This window comes from Prionailurus viverrinus, unplaced genomic scaffold (genome assembly GCF_022837055.1).
Source record: "Prionailurus viverrinus isolate Anna unplaced genomic scaffold, UM_Priviv_1.0 scaffold_39, whole genome shotgun sequence".
Classification (NCBI taxonomy): Eukaryota; Metazoa; Chordata; class Mammalia; order Carnivora; family Felidae; genus Prionailurus; species Prionailurus viverrinus.
The window spans coordinates 4,408,323-4,425,404 of NW_025927607.1; the positions used below are offsets into that span (position 1 = coordinate 4,408,323).

A 17,082-nucleotide genomic window follows, 5' to 3' on the forward strand; every position below is an offset into this window, starting at 1 on the left:
AGAGAGAGACAGAGCACGAGCGGGGGAGGAACAAAGAGAGAGGAAGACACAGAATCCGAAACAGGCTCCAGGCTCTGAGCTGTCAGCACAGAGCGCAACGTGGGGCTCGAACTCACAAACCGCGAGATCATGACCTGAGCCAGAGCTGAAGCCGAAGCTCAGCCGACTGAGCCGCCCAGGCGCCCCACACCCTCACGGGTTTTTTCTAAATAGCACTTTTGTTATCTTTTGCTCCCAAGTTATTTATAACTATATTTCTTAATTTCCATACACATAGAAATTTCCTACCTTTTGGGGGTTAATATTTTGAGTGTAATTGCGCTGTGGCCAGAGAACAAACTATTTTTTGCAATCACTTGAAATTTGTTGGCACTTGCTATGTGATCAGTATATAGTAAATTTTTAAAAAGATATTTGTATTATCTATTAGGTCACTTACTATTTTCATTGCTCAAATCTTCCGTATTCTGCCAGATAATTTTGTCTGCCTAGTCCATTTTGCTAAGGAATGTATGTTGAAATGTTCCACAGTGGTTATGAATTGACCTATTTCCTTTTGTCAGTTTTTCACTTATGTGATAACTAACGTTGTTATTAGGCATGTAAAAATGCAAACTTGTTATATCTTCCTTTATTATCAAGAAGTGGCCCTTTTGGTTTCTAGCTATACTTTTTGCCTTATGGTCTATACCAGGTTTCCTTTGGTTAGCATTTGGATAGTATGTATTTTAACCGGAACATCTAATTCATTTTTATTTAAAGTGTTGCTGACGGAGCTGGGTTCAATCTAAGATCTTCTGTGCTGTCTGTCCCACTTGCTTTATATTTCCTTCTCTCTCCTTTCTTGCCATCTTATACATCAAGTATTTTAATCATTCAGTCACATCCCCTCTATCGGTTAGGATGATATACACTGTTTCTATTCTTTTGGTGATTATCCTAGATAGTACCATATTCATTTTTACTTACCAATATTCACTAATAAGTGAATGCCTTTACCCTTCTGGAAAATACAGTGACCTTCAAACACTTACGTATTCTCCCAATTTATAAGCTATTATCATTAATCTTAATTCTACAGATTTTTTTTCACACAACTACACAAAGCTTTATTTATATTATTTCTTTATATGGTCAATGTTCATTTAGATTTATTCTCATGCCTTCTGGTTTAATCTGTTTTGGCTGCTATGATAAAAATGCCACAGACTGGGCAGTTTAAATTCTTTTAAATGTCTTTTTGTGAGAGAGAGCTAGAGCATGAGGAGGGGGAGAGACAGAGAGAGAGGGAGATACAGAATCTGAAGCAGGCTCCAGGCTCCGAGCCGTCAGCACAAAGCCCGACCCGAGGCTTGAACCTGCAGACAGTGAAATCATGACCTGAGCTGAAGTCGGACGCTTAACTGACTGAGCCCCCCCCAGGCGCCCCTAGACTGGGTAGTTTAAACAACAAACACTATTTCTCACAGTTCTGAAGGCTGAGAAGTCAAGATCAAGGGGCTGGAAGATTTAGTGTCTGGTGAGGACCCACTTCCTGGTTAATAGACAGCATCTTCTCATCGTGTCCTCACATGTCAGAAAAACAGAGACAGCTCTTTGGGGTCTCTTTTATAAGGACACTAATCTCCTTCATGGGGGATCCACCCTCATACCTAGTCTCCTCCAACAGGCCTCACCTTCTAACACCATCACAGTGGGGGCCAGGTTTCAACATAAGAATTTGGGGGAGATACAGACATTCAGTTCATAGCACCTTCTTTCACCTTCTTTGCCCTTTTCCCCTCCTTGCATCTCTGACTTTACATTTCCCTTTGACTTGGCTTTGTTTATGTGGGTCTGCTATTTAGTTCCTACTTATTTATTATTTATTTATTTCAATTATCTTTCTTTTGCCTTCAGTAATGAAGGATATTTTATCTGGGTATAAAACTGCAAGCAGATTATTTTCTTCCAGCGTATTCAAGACACAATCCCACCATTTTCTAGTCCCCATTGTTGCTTATGAGAAATCAGCTGCCACTCTATGGGAAAGACCCTTGATGATAATTCACATATTTCTACTTTTATAACTGTCTCCTTATCGTTGATGTGCATTTACAGTAGTCATTTGTTGTTGCTATATTTTAATTCTTCCAGCTAGGGAATCACTGGGATTATTGAATATGTGGCCTGATGTCTTTCATCAGTTCTGGAAATTCTCAGCCATTGCCTTTATATACCTCCTTACCGTCTGGTGCTCCAAAGCATACCTGTATTTGACCATCCTCCTGCTTCACATAAATCTTCTTTTCTTTTCTCTACTCTCCATGTCTTTGTCTCCGTTCTAAATTCCAGATGGTTTCTTCTGACCTGTATTCTAGGTCCAGCTCACTAATTCTTCCTTTAATTGTGCTCTTAAATTATCTATTTAAATCTGCTCTTAAATTATCTACTTAGTTCTTAATTTGTTATTTACTTAGTTTTAGTCCTAGAATTTCTATTTAGTTCTTTAAAATGGTTTATTAAAAAGAGAATTTCCATTCCTGATTATTTTTTTTGTCCCAGACTTTGCTTTAGTCAATTTTTTATATTGTGGACAATACACATAATATAAAACTTAGCATCTTGACCTTTTTTTTTTTAACATTTATTTATTTTTGAGAAGAGAGAGACAGAGCATGAGCAGGGGAGGAAAGAGAAAGATGGAGACACAGAATCTGAAACAGGCTCCAGGCTCTGAGCTGTCAGCACAGAGCCTGACGCGGGGCTCGAACTCATGGACTGCGAGATCATGACCTGAGCTGAAGTCGGATGCTTAACTGACTGAGCCAGCCAGGTGCCCCTACATCTTGACCATTCTTAAGTGTACAGTTCAGTGGTATTAAGGACATGTTGTTCAGTCATCACTACCTTCACCTCCAGACTCTTTTCATTTTATAAAACTGAAATTCTGTCTCCACTAGACACGCCCCCACCCCCGTCTCCTCCAGCCCCTGGACACCCCCATTCTATTTTCTATGAATGTGACTACTCTAGATCCCTCATATAAGTGAAATCACAGCATTTGTCTCTTTGTGACTGGCTTATTTCATTGAGCGTAAGGTCCTCAAAGCTCATCCATTTTGTAGCACATGTCAGAATTTCCTTCCTTTTTAAGACTGAATCATATTCCATCATACGGATGGACCACATTGGCTTATTCATCCATGCATTGGTGAACCTTGGGTTGCTTCCACCTTTGGGCTGTCGTGCAGAATGCTGCTATGAACACGGGTGTACAAAGATCTCCTGAAGACCCTGCTTTCAATTATTTTTGAGTACCGTTGTGGATGAATTGTGTCCCACCCAAAATTCTTATGTTGAATTCCTACCCCCCAAGGTGATTGTACTTGGAGATAGAGCCTTCAGGAAGGTAAATTGAGGTTGTATGGGTAGGGCCCCAATCTGATAATAAGAGGGACAGACACCAGAGAGCTCTCTCCCTTCTCGTGTGCACACAGAGGAAAGGCAGTGTGGAGACACAGTAAGGAGGGAGCCATCTACGAGCCAGGAAGAGGAGCCTCACTAGAAACCAATTCTGATGACACCTTCATCTCGGATGTCTAGCTCCAGAACTACAAGAAAACAAATTTCTGTCGTTCAAGCCACTCAGTCTGGTATTTTGTTATGGCAGCCACAGCCGACTAATACAGATATATACCCAGAAGTAGAATTTCCGGATCATATGGTATATCTATTTGCAATTTTTTGAGAAACTGCCAACTGTTCTCCACAGCGACTGTGCCATTTTACATTTCTGTCAGCAGTGCACAAGGGTTCCAGCTTTTCCGTGTCCCTGACCACACTTGTTCTTTTCTAGGTTTTTTGATGGGAACCATGCTAATGGGTGTGAGGTGTTAGCTCATTGTGGCTTAGGTTTGCATTTCCCTAACGATAGTTATGTTGAGCATCTTTTCATGGGATTATTGGCCATTGGTAGATCTTCTCTGGAGACAGGTTTATTGAAGTCTTATGCCCATTTTTTAATCAGGTTGTTTGCATTTGCTGTTGTTACTGAGTTGTAGGAGCTCTCCATATGTTTAAGATATTAAGCCTTTATTAGATACATGATTCGCAAATATTTTCTCCCATTCTGTGGGTTGCCTTTTCATTCTGCTGATAGAAACAAATATTTTTAATTTTGATGAACTCCAGTTTGTCTGTTTTTTTTTTCTTTTGTGGCCAGTGCCTTTGGTGTCATATCCAAGAAATCATTACCAAAGCCAATGCTGTGATGCTTTTATCCTATGTTTTCTTCTGACCTTTATATGTTTAGCCCTCATGGTTAGGTCTTTGATCCATTTTAAGTTAATTTTTGTATCTGGGGTGAGGTAAGAGTCCAACTTTATTCTTTTGCATGTGGACGTCCAGTAGTCCCAGCTCCATTTGTTGAAAAGACTGCCCTTTCTGTTGCCCCTCTTGATGAAAATCATTTGCCAATATATGTGAGGGCTTATTTCTGGGCTCTATATTTTCTTCTATTTGTCTACATTTCTGTCTTTAAGTCAAGACCTGTTTTGACTGCTACAGCTTTGCAGTCCGTTTTGAAAGCAGAAAGTATAAGTCCTCCAACTTCGTTCTTTTTTCAAGATTGTTTTGGCCATTCTCTTGAAGAAATTTAAAGCTTGCACTTGGAACACAGTAAACTTAGTCACTTTATAGTCTCTGGTCTGATAATTCTGATATCCAATGTTTCTTGCATTTCTGCTGATTCTTGTGAGTGGTACCTTGTTTCCTTATGTGCCCAATTATCTTTGTGACCTGGGTTTTGTACTTGAACAATTATTTACAGGACTAGCTTGAGGCCTAAGGTGATGCCAGCTTCCACCAGAGAGGGTTTTCTTTGCTTCTGGAACCTCAGGATGCTATCCATTGGGAACCAAGAATCTGAGCCTTGATCCGAGTCCCAGTTCGAGGGGCCCTGGATCGCTTGGGTGAGGGGACGGCAGAGCGTGAGGCCGCATGAGGACTGTGTACTTCAAGTTCACCCAGCTTAGTGTGGGGGCTTACCCCCAACCCCGAGTGAGCGCCGAGCTTTGACGCCTCTCTCTCCGTTCCTCCACGAGGCTGCAAAACTTTAGGTCTTGTTTGCAGCCACTGCTCCTCAGTGTGCAGGTGCCCTCACTTGGGCGGGAAGGAGCTTTGAGAGCCGGGCTCGCCTTCGGTCCCTCCCTGTCCTCAATTTGGAATCCAAGCCCTGAAATACTTCACTTGCTCGATCGCTCTCGGTGCCTTTAAGAAGAGAGCTGTGCTTCTCTGGGTTACCGGGCCACCCTCACCTAAAGGGCAAGTCCAGAGTCTTTTCTGAAAGCATAGTTCTGACCACGATCTTCCCAGGAGCAAATCCTGACAGTCTAGGGCCCAGCTCTGTGCTCACTAACTCGTTCCAGGCTGCCAGCATCCCGGGGGCAATAACTAGTGTTATCCCCATGTCACAGGTGAAAACCCAGAGCACAGAGAGGTGAAGGCTGAACTGCCTCCTGGTTGCACAGCTAACTGCACTGGGACCAGTTGCGTCTTACCGCACAGATGCTGCCTGCCGCCCCCCACCCCCCCTTCTACTCAGGAGCCTTCTGCAGCTCCCTACTGTCTGGAGTCCTGAGCACAGACCTTCCCCACCAACCAGACATCCAGGCCTTTCCGGCCTCCCCTCAGCCCACCTCACGTGGCTCCAGCTCACCTGTCCGGACCTGCATCCAAGGCTGGCAGCCTACGGCGCCTCCCAAGGTGCCTGGTTAGAGTGGGACCCAGGACCCTGAGCGCCCCAATTGCCCAAGGCCAGGGCCCACAGCGGGAGCTCCCTGACCCCACAGCAGCAACCCAGGTCTGGGCGCCGTGCGGCGCATCAGGTAGAGCAAACAGGTCAGAGCCTGCGCCTGAACGCGCAGCCTGTCCGCAAGGGGATGGGACGGGCCGAGGGGTCCCATATCAGGGACCAGGAACTGTCAGGCCGTCCTAGGGATGCCCGTTTCAAGGCCGGCTCCCCCTTGGAGGGCGCCTGGCGGGTGAGGCAGGGGAGGCCGCCGGGCCCACCCACCTGTCCCCAGGTGCCCACTGGCCCCCCATCTGGCTTCCTGACAGGTGAACAATAACGGAGTCGTCTCCTTCCTGAAGGAGGTCTCTCAGTTCACCCCCGCGGCCTTCCCCATCGCCAAGGACCGCTGCGTGGTGGCAGCCTTCTGGGCAGACGTGGACAATCGGCGTGCAGGTGACGTGTACTACAGGGAGGCCACGGACCCTGCCACGCTGAGCAGAGCCACAGAGGATGTCAGGCGCTACTTCCCCGAGCTCCAGGACTTCTCCGCCACCTGGGTCTTCATAGCCACCTGGCACCGTGTGACCTTCTTTGGAGGCAGCTCCTCTTCCCCCGTGAGTTTTCTGTCCTGGGGGAGGGAGGACGTCGGTCTGGGGTCCAGGCTCTCCCTCCAGGGACCCTGCCTTGCTGAGGTGGGTCAGATATAATCACTGGTGCACGGCCGAGAGGGGAAAACTGGGCTCAGGGATGGAAGTTACTCTCCCAGGGTCGCAGAGTCAGGTTGGAGGAGGGCAGAGCCCTGACCTTCCCCAGCCCCCAGCCCCCTGGAACCCATCTGCCTCTAGGAAAATGCCAAATGCCCCAATACAGGAGTTCACACGCTAGGGAGATACCGATCATGTGTTAGAAGAGTCTCCTCTTGGAATGGTTTGAAACTCAACAGGTTATGCGGGAAGTTTATTCTGTTTTATCCTTTATTCTGTGATAATGCCAGACGACGAAGGCACTGGGGACCCGTGTCTCCTATGCGGCACATTCTAGACGCCAAGGGCCGAGAAGCACTCAGCCAGCACAGCCCGTGGGACTGCTGTGCCAGGCAGAAGGTGGCAGCTTAGCCACAGGAGGCTCTGGGGCTCGAGGGATGGGAAGGCTCAGAGCAGCCCCGAGGGATAGATGCGTCTGCACAGTGGACCGCAGGGGACAGGCACGGGCACAGCAGTCAAGGGCAGGGCCTGGTTTCCCGTCTCACACACACACACACACACACACACACACACACACACGAGTGGGTGGGCAGAGGGTGGGAACAGGTGAGGTCTTCACTCGGCGTGGCGGTGCGGGGTCCCCAGTAGTGGCGGCTCGGGAACACAGCGCAGGTGGAGAGCGCTGGCCGAGTTCTCCAGCAGCGGGGGGACCGAGCACGCCCGGAGCGAGACAGCCGCTGAGCGACACAGCCGCTGAGCGACTGCGGTGCTCGCTTCTTAAAAGGAGGACAGTCAACAGGGAAAGATGGGCTTTTTCTGTAAATATTACTACGGATGAGCGTTCACGCTGGTGAACTTCATTCATGCGGAGCCCACTCATCTTTCGCTAAGTTTTACTTGTTTTTTCTTATCACCAATTTGTAAGAAAAACATCTGTGTAACAAAAAGAAAAAAAGAACCAGAGATTCCACCACCAAGAGGTAACTCCCAGTAAACACTTCCTACTGTATACTGACACCCACTTGAAGAAATAAATAGAGCCACAGAGAACACGCCGTTTTGTGGTTTTGTTCGCTCAACAGCGTCCGCCTTCCCCACGGCATCGCGGAAACCGTGATGTCACCTGTGCCCTCTGTTTCCTGAGCCCCTCCTGTGTTGCCAGAGGAACCCTTACTGCTCTCCGGTGTCCGGGCCCCGGGGTGCGAATGTCTGGGCAACACAAGAGTTCTTATAAGGGCTCAGAGTTCTGAGTTTGGGCTGGGAGCGGGGCCGGGCGCTGGCGGACCCGGAAAGCCCTCCTCTGGGAACAGGCCGCGTGACAGGAAGGGAGGAAGGGACGTAAGCCCCACGCCCGGCCTCGCTCTCCTTGCACGCCAGCTCGCTTGCTCAGCAGCTCGCGGCGAAGCCCCGCCGCTGGCCTTGCTGGCCCTAGTCTCGCCCTCCGTCCCCCCTCGGCTTTCCCGCCTTCGAGGCCGCGGCGTCCTGGTCGTATTAGCTCCAGGTCTGCCATCCCGAAGGGGAGCACCCGGTCTCCCTCTTGCTCATTCTTACGGAAGTAAGAAGATGGACCATATGATGCCGTGTCGGGCGGCACCTGTGCCCCGAGGCGGGCACCGCGCGGCCCCGCTAGACCGGGGACCGTCTCCCGGCACGAGGCTCCAGCAGGGAGGCCGCTGCCCGCAGAGCTCTGACGCGCCTCTCGGACTCGTGGCCTCAGACAGGCGAGTGAGCCACGTGTGGCCACGCGGTCTCCCCGGGCCCAGCGGGACGCCCGTGGCTCCCCTCCCTCGCCAGCGCCACGGGCAAACGGGGAAGGCCTTTTCCAGGGCTGGCGAATCCGTTCAGTGTGACCGGGCGGTCGCGCTCTGCTGTAACGCATCTGCTCACGCGACCCTTGCCAATCCTGTCACCTTTCTCGTCTTTTTCTTGCTGGCCCGTACAAGTTGTGCTTGAATTAAAGGCACCCACAGTTTCGCCGGCCACCTATGTTGCAGAAACATCTTCCACTTTGCTGTTTGCTATTCAGTGTGATCTTACGGCACTTTTTATACCCAGAAGTTTCTGTAGCCAAACATACAAATCTCCTTTCTGGCTTTCACAGTCGACAGACGTTATGCTTCAAGTCCTTCCCCGACGCAGCTCTGCAGACTCGAGTGCCCATATTTTCCTCTAGGGCTTTGATGGTTCCATCCATGACCTTACTTGACGTGGGCTTTATTAAAGTGACAAAGATGTAAAGCTCTAACTTTATCCTCTTTCAGAGAGTTTCCTACGAGTCCCGAGATGACTTTTTAAACAGCCCCCCTCCCTGCCCGATCTGAGATAGCATCTCCTATACATGCTACTCAAGCATAGTTTCATGGAAGAGAATTCCATGAAAAACAAGAATTACTAAGACCACTTTTTCTTGTTTCCTTTTTTTATCTCCCTCCCGCCCCCCCTTTACGTTTTTTTGTTTCACACAAGGCAGTGGTGCGGATCTGGCCCAGTCAACGCTCACCCTTGTGCCCCAGCCACCACAGGGCGCAGCGTCTGCTCCTGGCGTCCGTGGGCCCTCGTGACCCCTCGGTGTGTCTCACTCACCAGGCGACAGATATTGGGGGTCTGGCCCGTGCCGGGGCCTCAGACGCTGGGGACACGGTGGAGGACGGGGACGAGGCCGTCAGCTTGACGGCAGATGGCTGACCATCCAGTCGGGAACACAGCCGGTGGATGATGACAGTGCGCGAAGGGATGCCGGAGGGGGGCAGGGCCTTGCGGCGTGGACACTGGGGTGCAGAGCCCTGTTCAGACCTCCCTCCTCGGCAGGTCAACACGTTCCAGACTGTGCTCATCACTGACGGCAAGTTCTCCTTCACCATCTTCAACTACGAGTCTATCACGTGGACCACAGGCACACACGCCAGCAGCGGGGGTGACACCACTGGCCTGGGAGGGATCGCGGCCCAGGTAGGGGCCCGGCTCCCCACCGCCACGCCTGTCACAGCTGACAAGGCGGGCGGACCCTCCCTGCACACAGCCAGTACCGTGAAGAGGCCAGTGGTCCTCCGTGCACTGACTGTCCCGGGGGCTGGCCCATGGCCCACAGAACTGTGGCCGGCAGGAAGTCTTAAGTGTGGAGGGCGTGGTCAAGTGCAAGTCCCCAAGGCCAGCCAGTGCTCCTGCACTGTGTGAAGGCCCCCACCTCCTCCCGGGCCACCTACTTTCTCCTGAGCTCACACTTGCCCCTGGCCCCTGGTCCTTATGGGAGCTGAGACTCCAAGGGAGTGAGCCCCGCAGGTGTGTGTGTGGGGAGCACGCCAGTGCTCAAGGTTGGTGGCTGGAGGGACTGTCGGCTGGGGTCAGGATCTGGCTGGGAGGTTGCTGATCGGGACAAGGACAACATGGGGGGTGGCAGGGGTACCCCTAAACCTGTAAAGCTCTAAGGTTACAAAGCTGCCTTCCACGTGATCTGTTTGACCCTGGCCACTGGGGGGGGGGGGGGCGGGAGGTGTTATGTGGGTCTCAGCAGCTTCAGGGGGACCTGGGGACCCAACCGGCGCCTGCCCCCCACTCTCCCCACCCCAGGCTGGCTTCAATGCGGGTGACGGGCGGCGCTACTTCAGCATCCCCGGCTCGCGCACCGCGGACATGGTCGAGGTGGAGACCACCACCAACGTGGGCGTGCCCGGGCGCTGGGCGTTCAGAATCGATGATGCCCAGGTGCGCGTGGGGGGCTGCGGCCATACAAGTAAGAGGATGGAAACAGCGGCTCAGGGCTGTGGGGGCTGGGGTGGCTCGGGGAGTCGGTGGGGGGTGACAGGAGGGGACCGGAGCAGGGAGGAAGGGATTGGGATGCTGGGGACAGGGAGGAGGGGGCAAGAAGAAGGGGGCTGGAGGCTTGACGGAGGAAGGACAGGATGGGAGAGGGGGCGGGGAGGACGAGGCCGGATGAAGGGGGTGCTGGACGCTGGGGACAAGCAGGCAGCTGGAGGGCATGGCTTTGCCCACCCCCTCCCCCAGCCAGGAACCTGGGCTGGTACCGGCTCGCCCCTTGAGCCCCAGCTTTTCCTGGGGAGGCTTTCCTATTCCTGCTCTGGGCGCCGCATGGGGGAATATGCCGGAGACCACGGGGAAGCCGGGGTCGCCCGTCCTGGGTCCAGGAGCTGGCACTCTCCCCTCATTCTCCCCCAGCCTGTGTCCTGGGCTGGGGAGCGGCACCTGTCCCCAGGATCGCCTGGAAGGCAGGCGCCCTTTTCACTCATCTCCCCATGTTTGCCAAGGACTTGATGCTTGGTGGGATTTGCTGCCTGTTTCACACCCCCCCCCACATCTGCCTGACCAGAGGGATCTCCCCGACACCCAGGGGGCCTTCAGGCAATGACCACGCATCAGACGGGGCGGGTGGCGGGTAGGGTCCATCTTAGGGCAGACAGTCGGGACTGGCCGAGGAAGGATTTGTCCCAGCCCCTTCCCCTGTGTGGCGCTGGCCGAGGTGCAGACTTTCCTGGAACGTGCTTAGAAATGGAGAGGGTGTGTAAATGATTGATGTGGCCACTCTGAGGGGAGGACTAACCACAGGCCTGCAAAGGCTGAGGCCACAATGACGCCCACGTGGGGACCGCCTTCGAGGACTCACCTCCCACCCACAAGGAGACCGAGGCCACAGAGAGGACCCTCTTCCCACTTCTCCCAACCCCGTAGCTCGGCGAGCGAACCCAGCGCGGGTGGATCCCACCCAGACCTTCCAGGGCAACAGGCGCGCACTTTGCAGGGACGGGGGCAGGAGCCGGGGAGGGCGGGTGTGCACCCCCGCGGGCAGGAAGACTCACCAAGGCCTGAGGATGGTGCCCCGGTGAGAGATGCCTGGGGAGGCCGAGCCCACCCACTCACTGGAGCACCAAATAGGCCCCAGCCAGAGCCTGAGCTCAGAGGATGGGGAACCCACAGGCCAGGGAGCCCAGGAGCCAATAATTTTGCCCTTTCCCCAAAGAGGCAAGCGGGGCACCCAAGACCGCAAGCCCTCCTGCAGCCCCAGGGCGGGCCAGGCCAAGCCCGCGGCCTGCTCTGCCCATCTGGGCTCTGGGCGGTGGTGTTTCAGGGGTGGGGACACCGCTGCGCCTCTGATGGCAGGGAGGTCTGTTGCTTGTCGCCCGCCAGTAGCCAGGGGCTTAGGCTGTGGTTAGGGATCAAAGTACGGGTGCAGGTGTGGGCTGCCGTGAGCGGTGCGGCGTGGACGCGAGTGTGGGAGCAGGTGTGAGAGCAGGCGTGTGTCTAGCTGTGGCCAGGCCCATGCTCCCCACCAAGGCTGCAGGCTGTGACCCTGAGAAATGATCTTCAGAAGAGGGTCTGGCCAGTCCCTCGGGGATCCTTTTCCCACGGTGACGTGCTTCTCTCCACGATCCCAGGCTCCTGGGGGAGTAGACGGAGGAGGCAGGGCTGGGCCTTCCAAACTAGAGTGCACAGAGGCCCACGGGAGCCCCCTTGCTTCCCCGCGGCCACGCTGCGGGCCCAGGAGAGGGAGCCCGTGCGTGTCAGTCCGGGTTGCCTACACACGGCCGTGCCGGGACGGGAGGGTCAGTTCACACGCGAGAGGCAGCGCCTCCACCGTTGGAAGGCTCACTCCTGAGGAAGGCCGGTCCAGAAACGGCTGGTGGACACAGCCACCACGCAACGGCCGGCAGAGTGACAGCGTGACCGAGTGAACGGAGGAGGGCTACGGGTGGGGGGCGGGGGCCGTCCGAAAGATACCCTCAGCTCTGACGGTGTTCTGGGCCACGAGGTCCTTCCGGGAGTGTCCCCGCTTGCTCTCCTTCATACCACGCCGGATCTCCCGGGGCCCTCCTAGTAACAGGAGATCCGAGACCTGGGGATGCTCTCGTTACCTGCAAGCTGTGCTTCTTCATCGCAGATTTCAGTGGCCCTACTTCTCCAGAGGGGTACGGCCCCCTGAGCTGAGCTCTGTGGGCTGCGCGTCCTGCGAGGCCCAGGCATGGGGTTGGGTGGCCCTCGGGGACCGCTGGAGACCCCCTGGCCAGGAGGCCATGATGTGCGAAACCCTGACTTCAACAGCCCTGAGTGTGGCCCTCCTGTTTCACGCGGGGAGACCCGGAGGGCAGCTGGGCGTGCGTTTCCGTAACTATCAGGGGCGGCCCTGGGAGCAGACTGCATCCCCTCAGAAAGGCCCGAGGGACCCCCGCCCACCGCCTCTGGCTCCCACAGGGGTGGGTCCCCCTCGTCCACACCTGCAGACGTCCTTCTCATCAGGCTCACTCATGCCCGCACACCTTCCTGTGTCGCTAGGCACCCTTGGGTCTTGAACCTTGTTAGTTCCTCAGACAAGTTGATGCATTAAAGACATAGGAAGTGCTGTGGGTTTAAAGGATTCTGGGAAAGCCTGGCCTCCAGGGAAAGCCAGAGTCACAGCGTAGGAATCTAAATGTCAGCAGGACAGACGGCAGGTGCACTGGGCACCCTGGGAGACCTGGGAAGTGAATCGTGGATGCTGGGTGGCCAGCAGACCACCGGCGATCCTTCAGAGACGGGCCCTTTGGGTCAGGGGAGGGAAGGGACGGCTCGGCTCCCTCCTGTGTCCACAGCCTCCGTGTGCCTGGCCCTGCGTCCCTGCCTCAACGGCGGCAAGTGCATTGACGACTGCATCACGGGCAACCCCTCCTACAGCTGCTCCTGCCTCTCAGGCTTCACCGGGAGGCGGTGTCACCTGGGTGAGTTGGCACTGCAGCACAGCCAGGGGCCCCAAGAGCCCAAGGTCAGGGTGTCTGTCCCCACAGTGTGGGCGATGGAGGGGGACCACACAGAGGCTCCCTGACAGAGAGCATGGCAGGCGGGGCGACGGCTGCCCCGTCTGAGCCGACCCCCCCCGCCCCGAAGCGAGGCCGGGAGGGCGTCCGGGCAGAGTCTCCCCAACCCGGCTTCGTCCACTGAGGCCCCAGCCGGCCCTGTTTTTCAGATGTTAACGAATGTGCTTCCCATCCATGTCAGAACGGCGGGACCTGCACACACGGCATCAACAGCTTCAGCTGCCGATGCCCAGCCGGCTTCGGGGGGCCCACCTGTGAGACAGGTGAGAGGAACGCCAGCGGCTGCAGGGCACCCCGAGTGGTCCTGCCCGGCCAGGGACACGTGGTCAGCCCGGCGGGGGCACCGGGTCGGCATCCGCGGAGGGCTCGGCGGTAGACTCGGGCAGCCCCGAGGCTCGTGGGGGCAGGGGCGGAGACTCGAGAGGCAAATCCAGAGCGCCCCCTGGGCCCTGGTGCGCACACCAGGGATGACACGTTGGAGCAGTCGGTGCCCGGTTCCAGCCGGGCCACAGGGCCTGCACGAGGGCCGCCCCAGGTGCTACGGGCCATCACTTGCCTCTCAGCTCTGGACTGGCTTGGGGCGGATGTGGGGGCTCCTGAGGTCGGCCAGGCCAGCTGTGGGGTGCAGAAGGGCACAACCCCCCACCCTCTTCCTCTCTGTACCCCCAGGACCCCAAACGCCAACAGCCCCCAACAGAAGGGGAGGCCCCGGGTCTCACAGGCGAGGGTTGGGGTCCTTCTTGAGACCTCCTGTTGCCGCACCCCACCTGCCTCCCTCCTTCCAAACACCACCCCCTGCCCTTCCTCCGGCACCTCTCTGGGGTCCCTTCACCCTGGCCCTTTGCCTACCTGGTGCCGGAAGGGGGGCCCCCACTTCCACCCCCAGTCTCACTGTGGGAAGCTGCTAGGGGAGCCCAAGAAAAAGAGCCTCTTAAGATCAAAGCACCGTGATCCCTAACGCCCCTGGGCTGGACCACACACCCATTCCCCTATAGAAGAAGACCCATTTTTCAGGGAGACTTATAGCCACAAGGAATGTTTCAAGGTCTGTGACTCCAGTGCACATACACGTGTCTGGGCCCAGGGAGGCCCCTCGGAGGGCCTGGGGCTGGAGCCGGTGGCCCCGTGCCTCAGATTCCTCACGGCCAAGACGGTGACACCGACGAGTCCCAGGTCCCCACCGACGCTCGCTGGTCTCAGGACCCACCTCAGCCACCAGGGCACACGACAGCAGGGACACCCAGCAGCGTCCAGACAGGGACACCTGTGCTGTTCACCATGAGCCTCCCCTCCCCACGGGTGCCCAGCCCTGCTCTCTGGTGGAGTCAGGGTCCGGGAGACGGGGGTCACCTGGTGCCGTCAGCCGGCAGAGCCCCTCCACACCGCCGTCTCCTTCCTCCCACTGTCCCCCACGAGGCCCGGGAGGGCCACGTGCTCCCGATGCGTTTGGCGCCCACACTGAGTCGTTTGGGGAATGCGCTGTCATCAGGACATGTGTCATGGCTGAGGGGAGGCAGTGTCCCCCCACCCCCGGCTCAGCCACCAGAGCTCAGGGGCCAGCAGCCACCAGGGAGTCTGAGAGGCCAGCACGCTGGGTGGAGGTGGCCAGGAACAGGCGCCACCTCGGCTCACCCCCACCTGGTGGGGGCTGACAGCCTCTGCGCCCAGCCCTGCGGCAAGACATGCCTCCCACCACCCCCCCCCCCCACCCCTTCCCCTAAGGGCCGTTCTCCCTGCCCGCTGCACCCCTTCAAGGCTCTGGCCCAGAGGATTCCCTCCAGCCAGTGCCCCAGAATCCCACTCGGTGCTGGCAACTGAGAAGAACAACCGCAGGGAGGGTGGAACCTGGGCCCAGTCACCCCTGCGCCCCCCCACCAGCGCGCACAGCCTCCTTCCACCCCAGATCTGCTGCCACAACCCCGGCGCGGACGAGCTCGAGGCCGATGGGTGGGGACCGTCCGGGCCAGGCCCCCCACAGCCAACACCCTCCAGAGCCGCCTGCAGAGTGGGGCTCCACGGGACTCCCCCCCGCCCCCGCGGCCACAGCGAGGGGTCCGACACCTTCCCCCCTCTGCGCGTGCAGCACTGTCTCCATGTGACACCAGAGAGTGTGAGAACGGCGGCCGGTGCCAGGCGGAGAGCGGCTCGGCGGTGTGCCTGTGCCAGGCCGGCTACACGGGCACGGCCTGCGAGACGGGTGAGTGGCCTGCCCGGGGGAAGGGAGAGGCTCCCGCCCGGCCAGACCAGGTGCCGGGGAGCCAAAGGCTGGCTCGAGCAAGCTCCCACCTCCTCTGCCCGCAGATGTGGACGAATGTGCCTCGGGCCCGTGCCTGAACGGAGGCTCGTGTGTGGACCTCGTGGGGAATTTCACCTGCCTGTGCTCAGAGCCGTTCGAGGGACCTCGCTGCGAGACAGGTAAGGGCACGTGCCCACAGCGCCCGGGCCCCACAGCGACGGCGGTCCAGCGCGGGCACCCGGCCCCTTTACCTCACTGTCCAGATCGGCTCCACTGCGGTCTGGGGTGGGGAGGGTCACCTCCCCAGCCTGCCTGTGCCAGCCTGTCCCCAGAGCTGCCGTTGTGGCCCCGACTCTGCCGCCCACGTGCCGTGCGGGGTCCTCTCCAGTCCCCGTGTCCATCTGTAACATGCAGGGAAAGACGGCCACACCCTCAAGGCCCCTCCTCCAGCTCAGGAGATTCTTGGCTTTTTCACCTCCTTCTTTCCGACTCCAGACCGCTCACCGTGCAAGGGAATGGGCGACGGGAGTCAGAAAGAAAACTGATCTTTACTACATGCGATGAATTTGCTGGTTTCTATTTCCCATTGTTTTAAATGCTGATTACGACTGAGTAGATCAATGTAAAAAACAACCAGATTTCACAACCCACAGAATACATCCAGGCTGTCAGCGTCTGACATTGCTCTGACCTCCAAAGGTCTTGCTCGGCCACTGTGCCAACGAGAGCAGTGTGCACGGCATGGGCAGCTGCTCCCCAGGGGGCCCAAGACAAGCTTGTCAGGTTTCCTTGGAGTCTAAAAACTTAAGAAGGAAATGACATTTTGCCCACAAGTAAGATGTAGGTGGATGCTCTGCCTTCCATCAGTCTTTGGTCAGACGGCCACACATAGGACGGGCCACGTCCTGAGGACAGGGTGAGGCTCTGCAGTGCAGAGGGGAGGAGGGGAGGGCAGCAATCTTATCTGTCTGGTTGCTTAAAATCACTGTGAGGGGTCACAGCTCACCTTGCCCAGATTATTATCTAAACATCTGTGTATCTAACTAAACTCATGTCAGAAAACAGATTAATGATTTTAAAAGATTTCGCAAAGAAACCACATTCGGTATGGGAAGAATAACGCAAATACAAGCAAATAACAAGGAAGGACAGAACCGACACCTCCACCCCTAATGTACGCTCATCAGTCGCGCTGCAAGATGCCAGCCGTGACGTCCTAATCAGATTCAACAGGAAGGTGACCAAAAGGTGGAGGTAATTTTAAAAAACAGTACCCACTCTTCTGCTTCTGGCCAAGGGAATTTCCCTCACCGTCCACGGCTGGAAAACCGGACAAGATACACGAAACAACTATTTTTGGCCTCTGGACAACAGACGTCCTGGGACTGTTCCCCTGCGAGGAGGGACTGAAGTGCAGTACACCCCACGACTGCCCCGAGTCTGCCTGCAGGAAGGGATCCAGGCTCCAGCGGTTCCCGGAGTCTCGGAGTCTCGGAGACTGGGACTCGAGTTTGGTGGTTGCAGTTTGTGGGGAGAATTCCACAAGGGACGGAGCTACTAAGCAGGAGG

General features: G+C 56.0%; 1 protein-coding gene across 13 annotated transcripts in view; it reads left to right on the top strand.

The window, feature by feature from the left end:
• The window catches only part of SNED1 (sushi, nidogen and EGF like domains 1), a 94,274-nt gene that overhangs the window by 17,493 nt on the left and 59,699 nt on the right, over positions 1-17,082 (top strand). For 12 of the 13 annotated variants that reach the window (XM_047846422.1, XM_047846420.1, XM_047846421.1 and 9 more), the window contains exons 2-8: positions 6,100-6,387; positions 9,286-9,426; positions 10,045-10,207; positions 13,056-13,181; positions 13,427-13,540; positions 15,361-15,474; positions 15,579-15,692. In XM_047846422.1, the coding sequence (XP_047702378.1) occupies positions 6,100-6,387; positions 9,286-9,426; positions 10,045-10,207; positions 13,056-13,181; positions 13,427-13,540; positions 15,361-15,474; positions 15,579-15,692 (1,060 nt within the window). The remainder of the gene's footprint in view (positions 1-6,099; positions 6,388-9,285; positions 9,427-10,044; positions 10,208-13,055; positions 13,182-13,426; positions 13,541-15,360; positions 15,475-15,578; positions 15,693-17,082) is intronic. The other variant, XM_047846423.1, reaches the window with a different exon arrangement.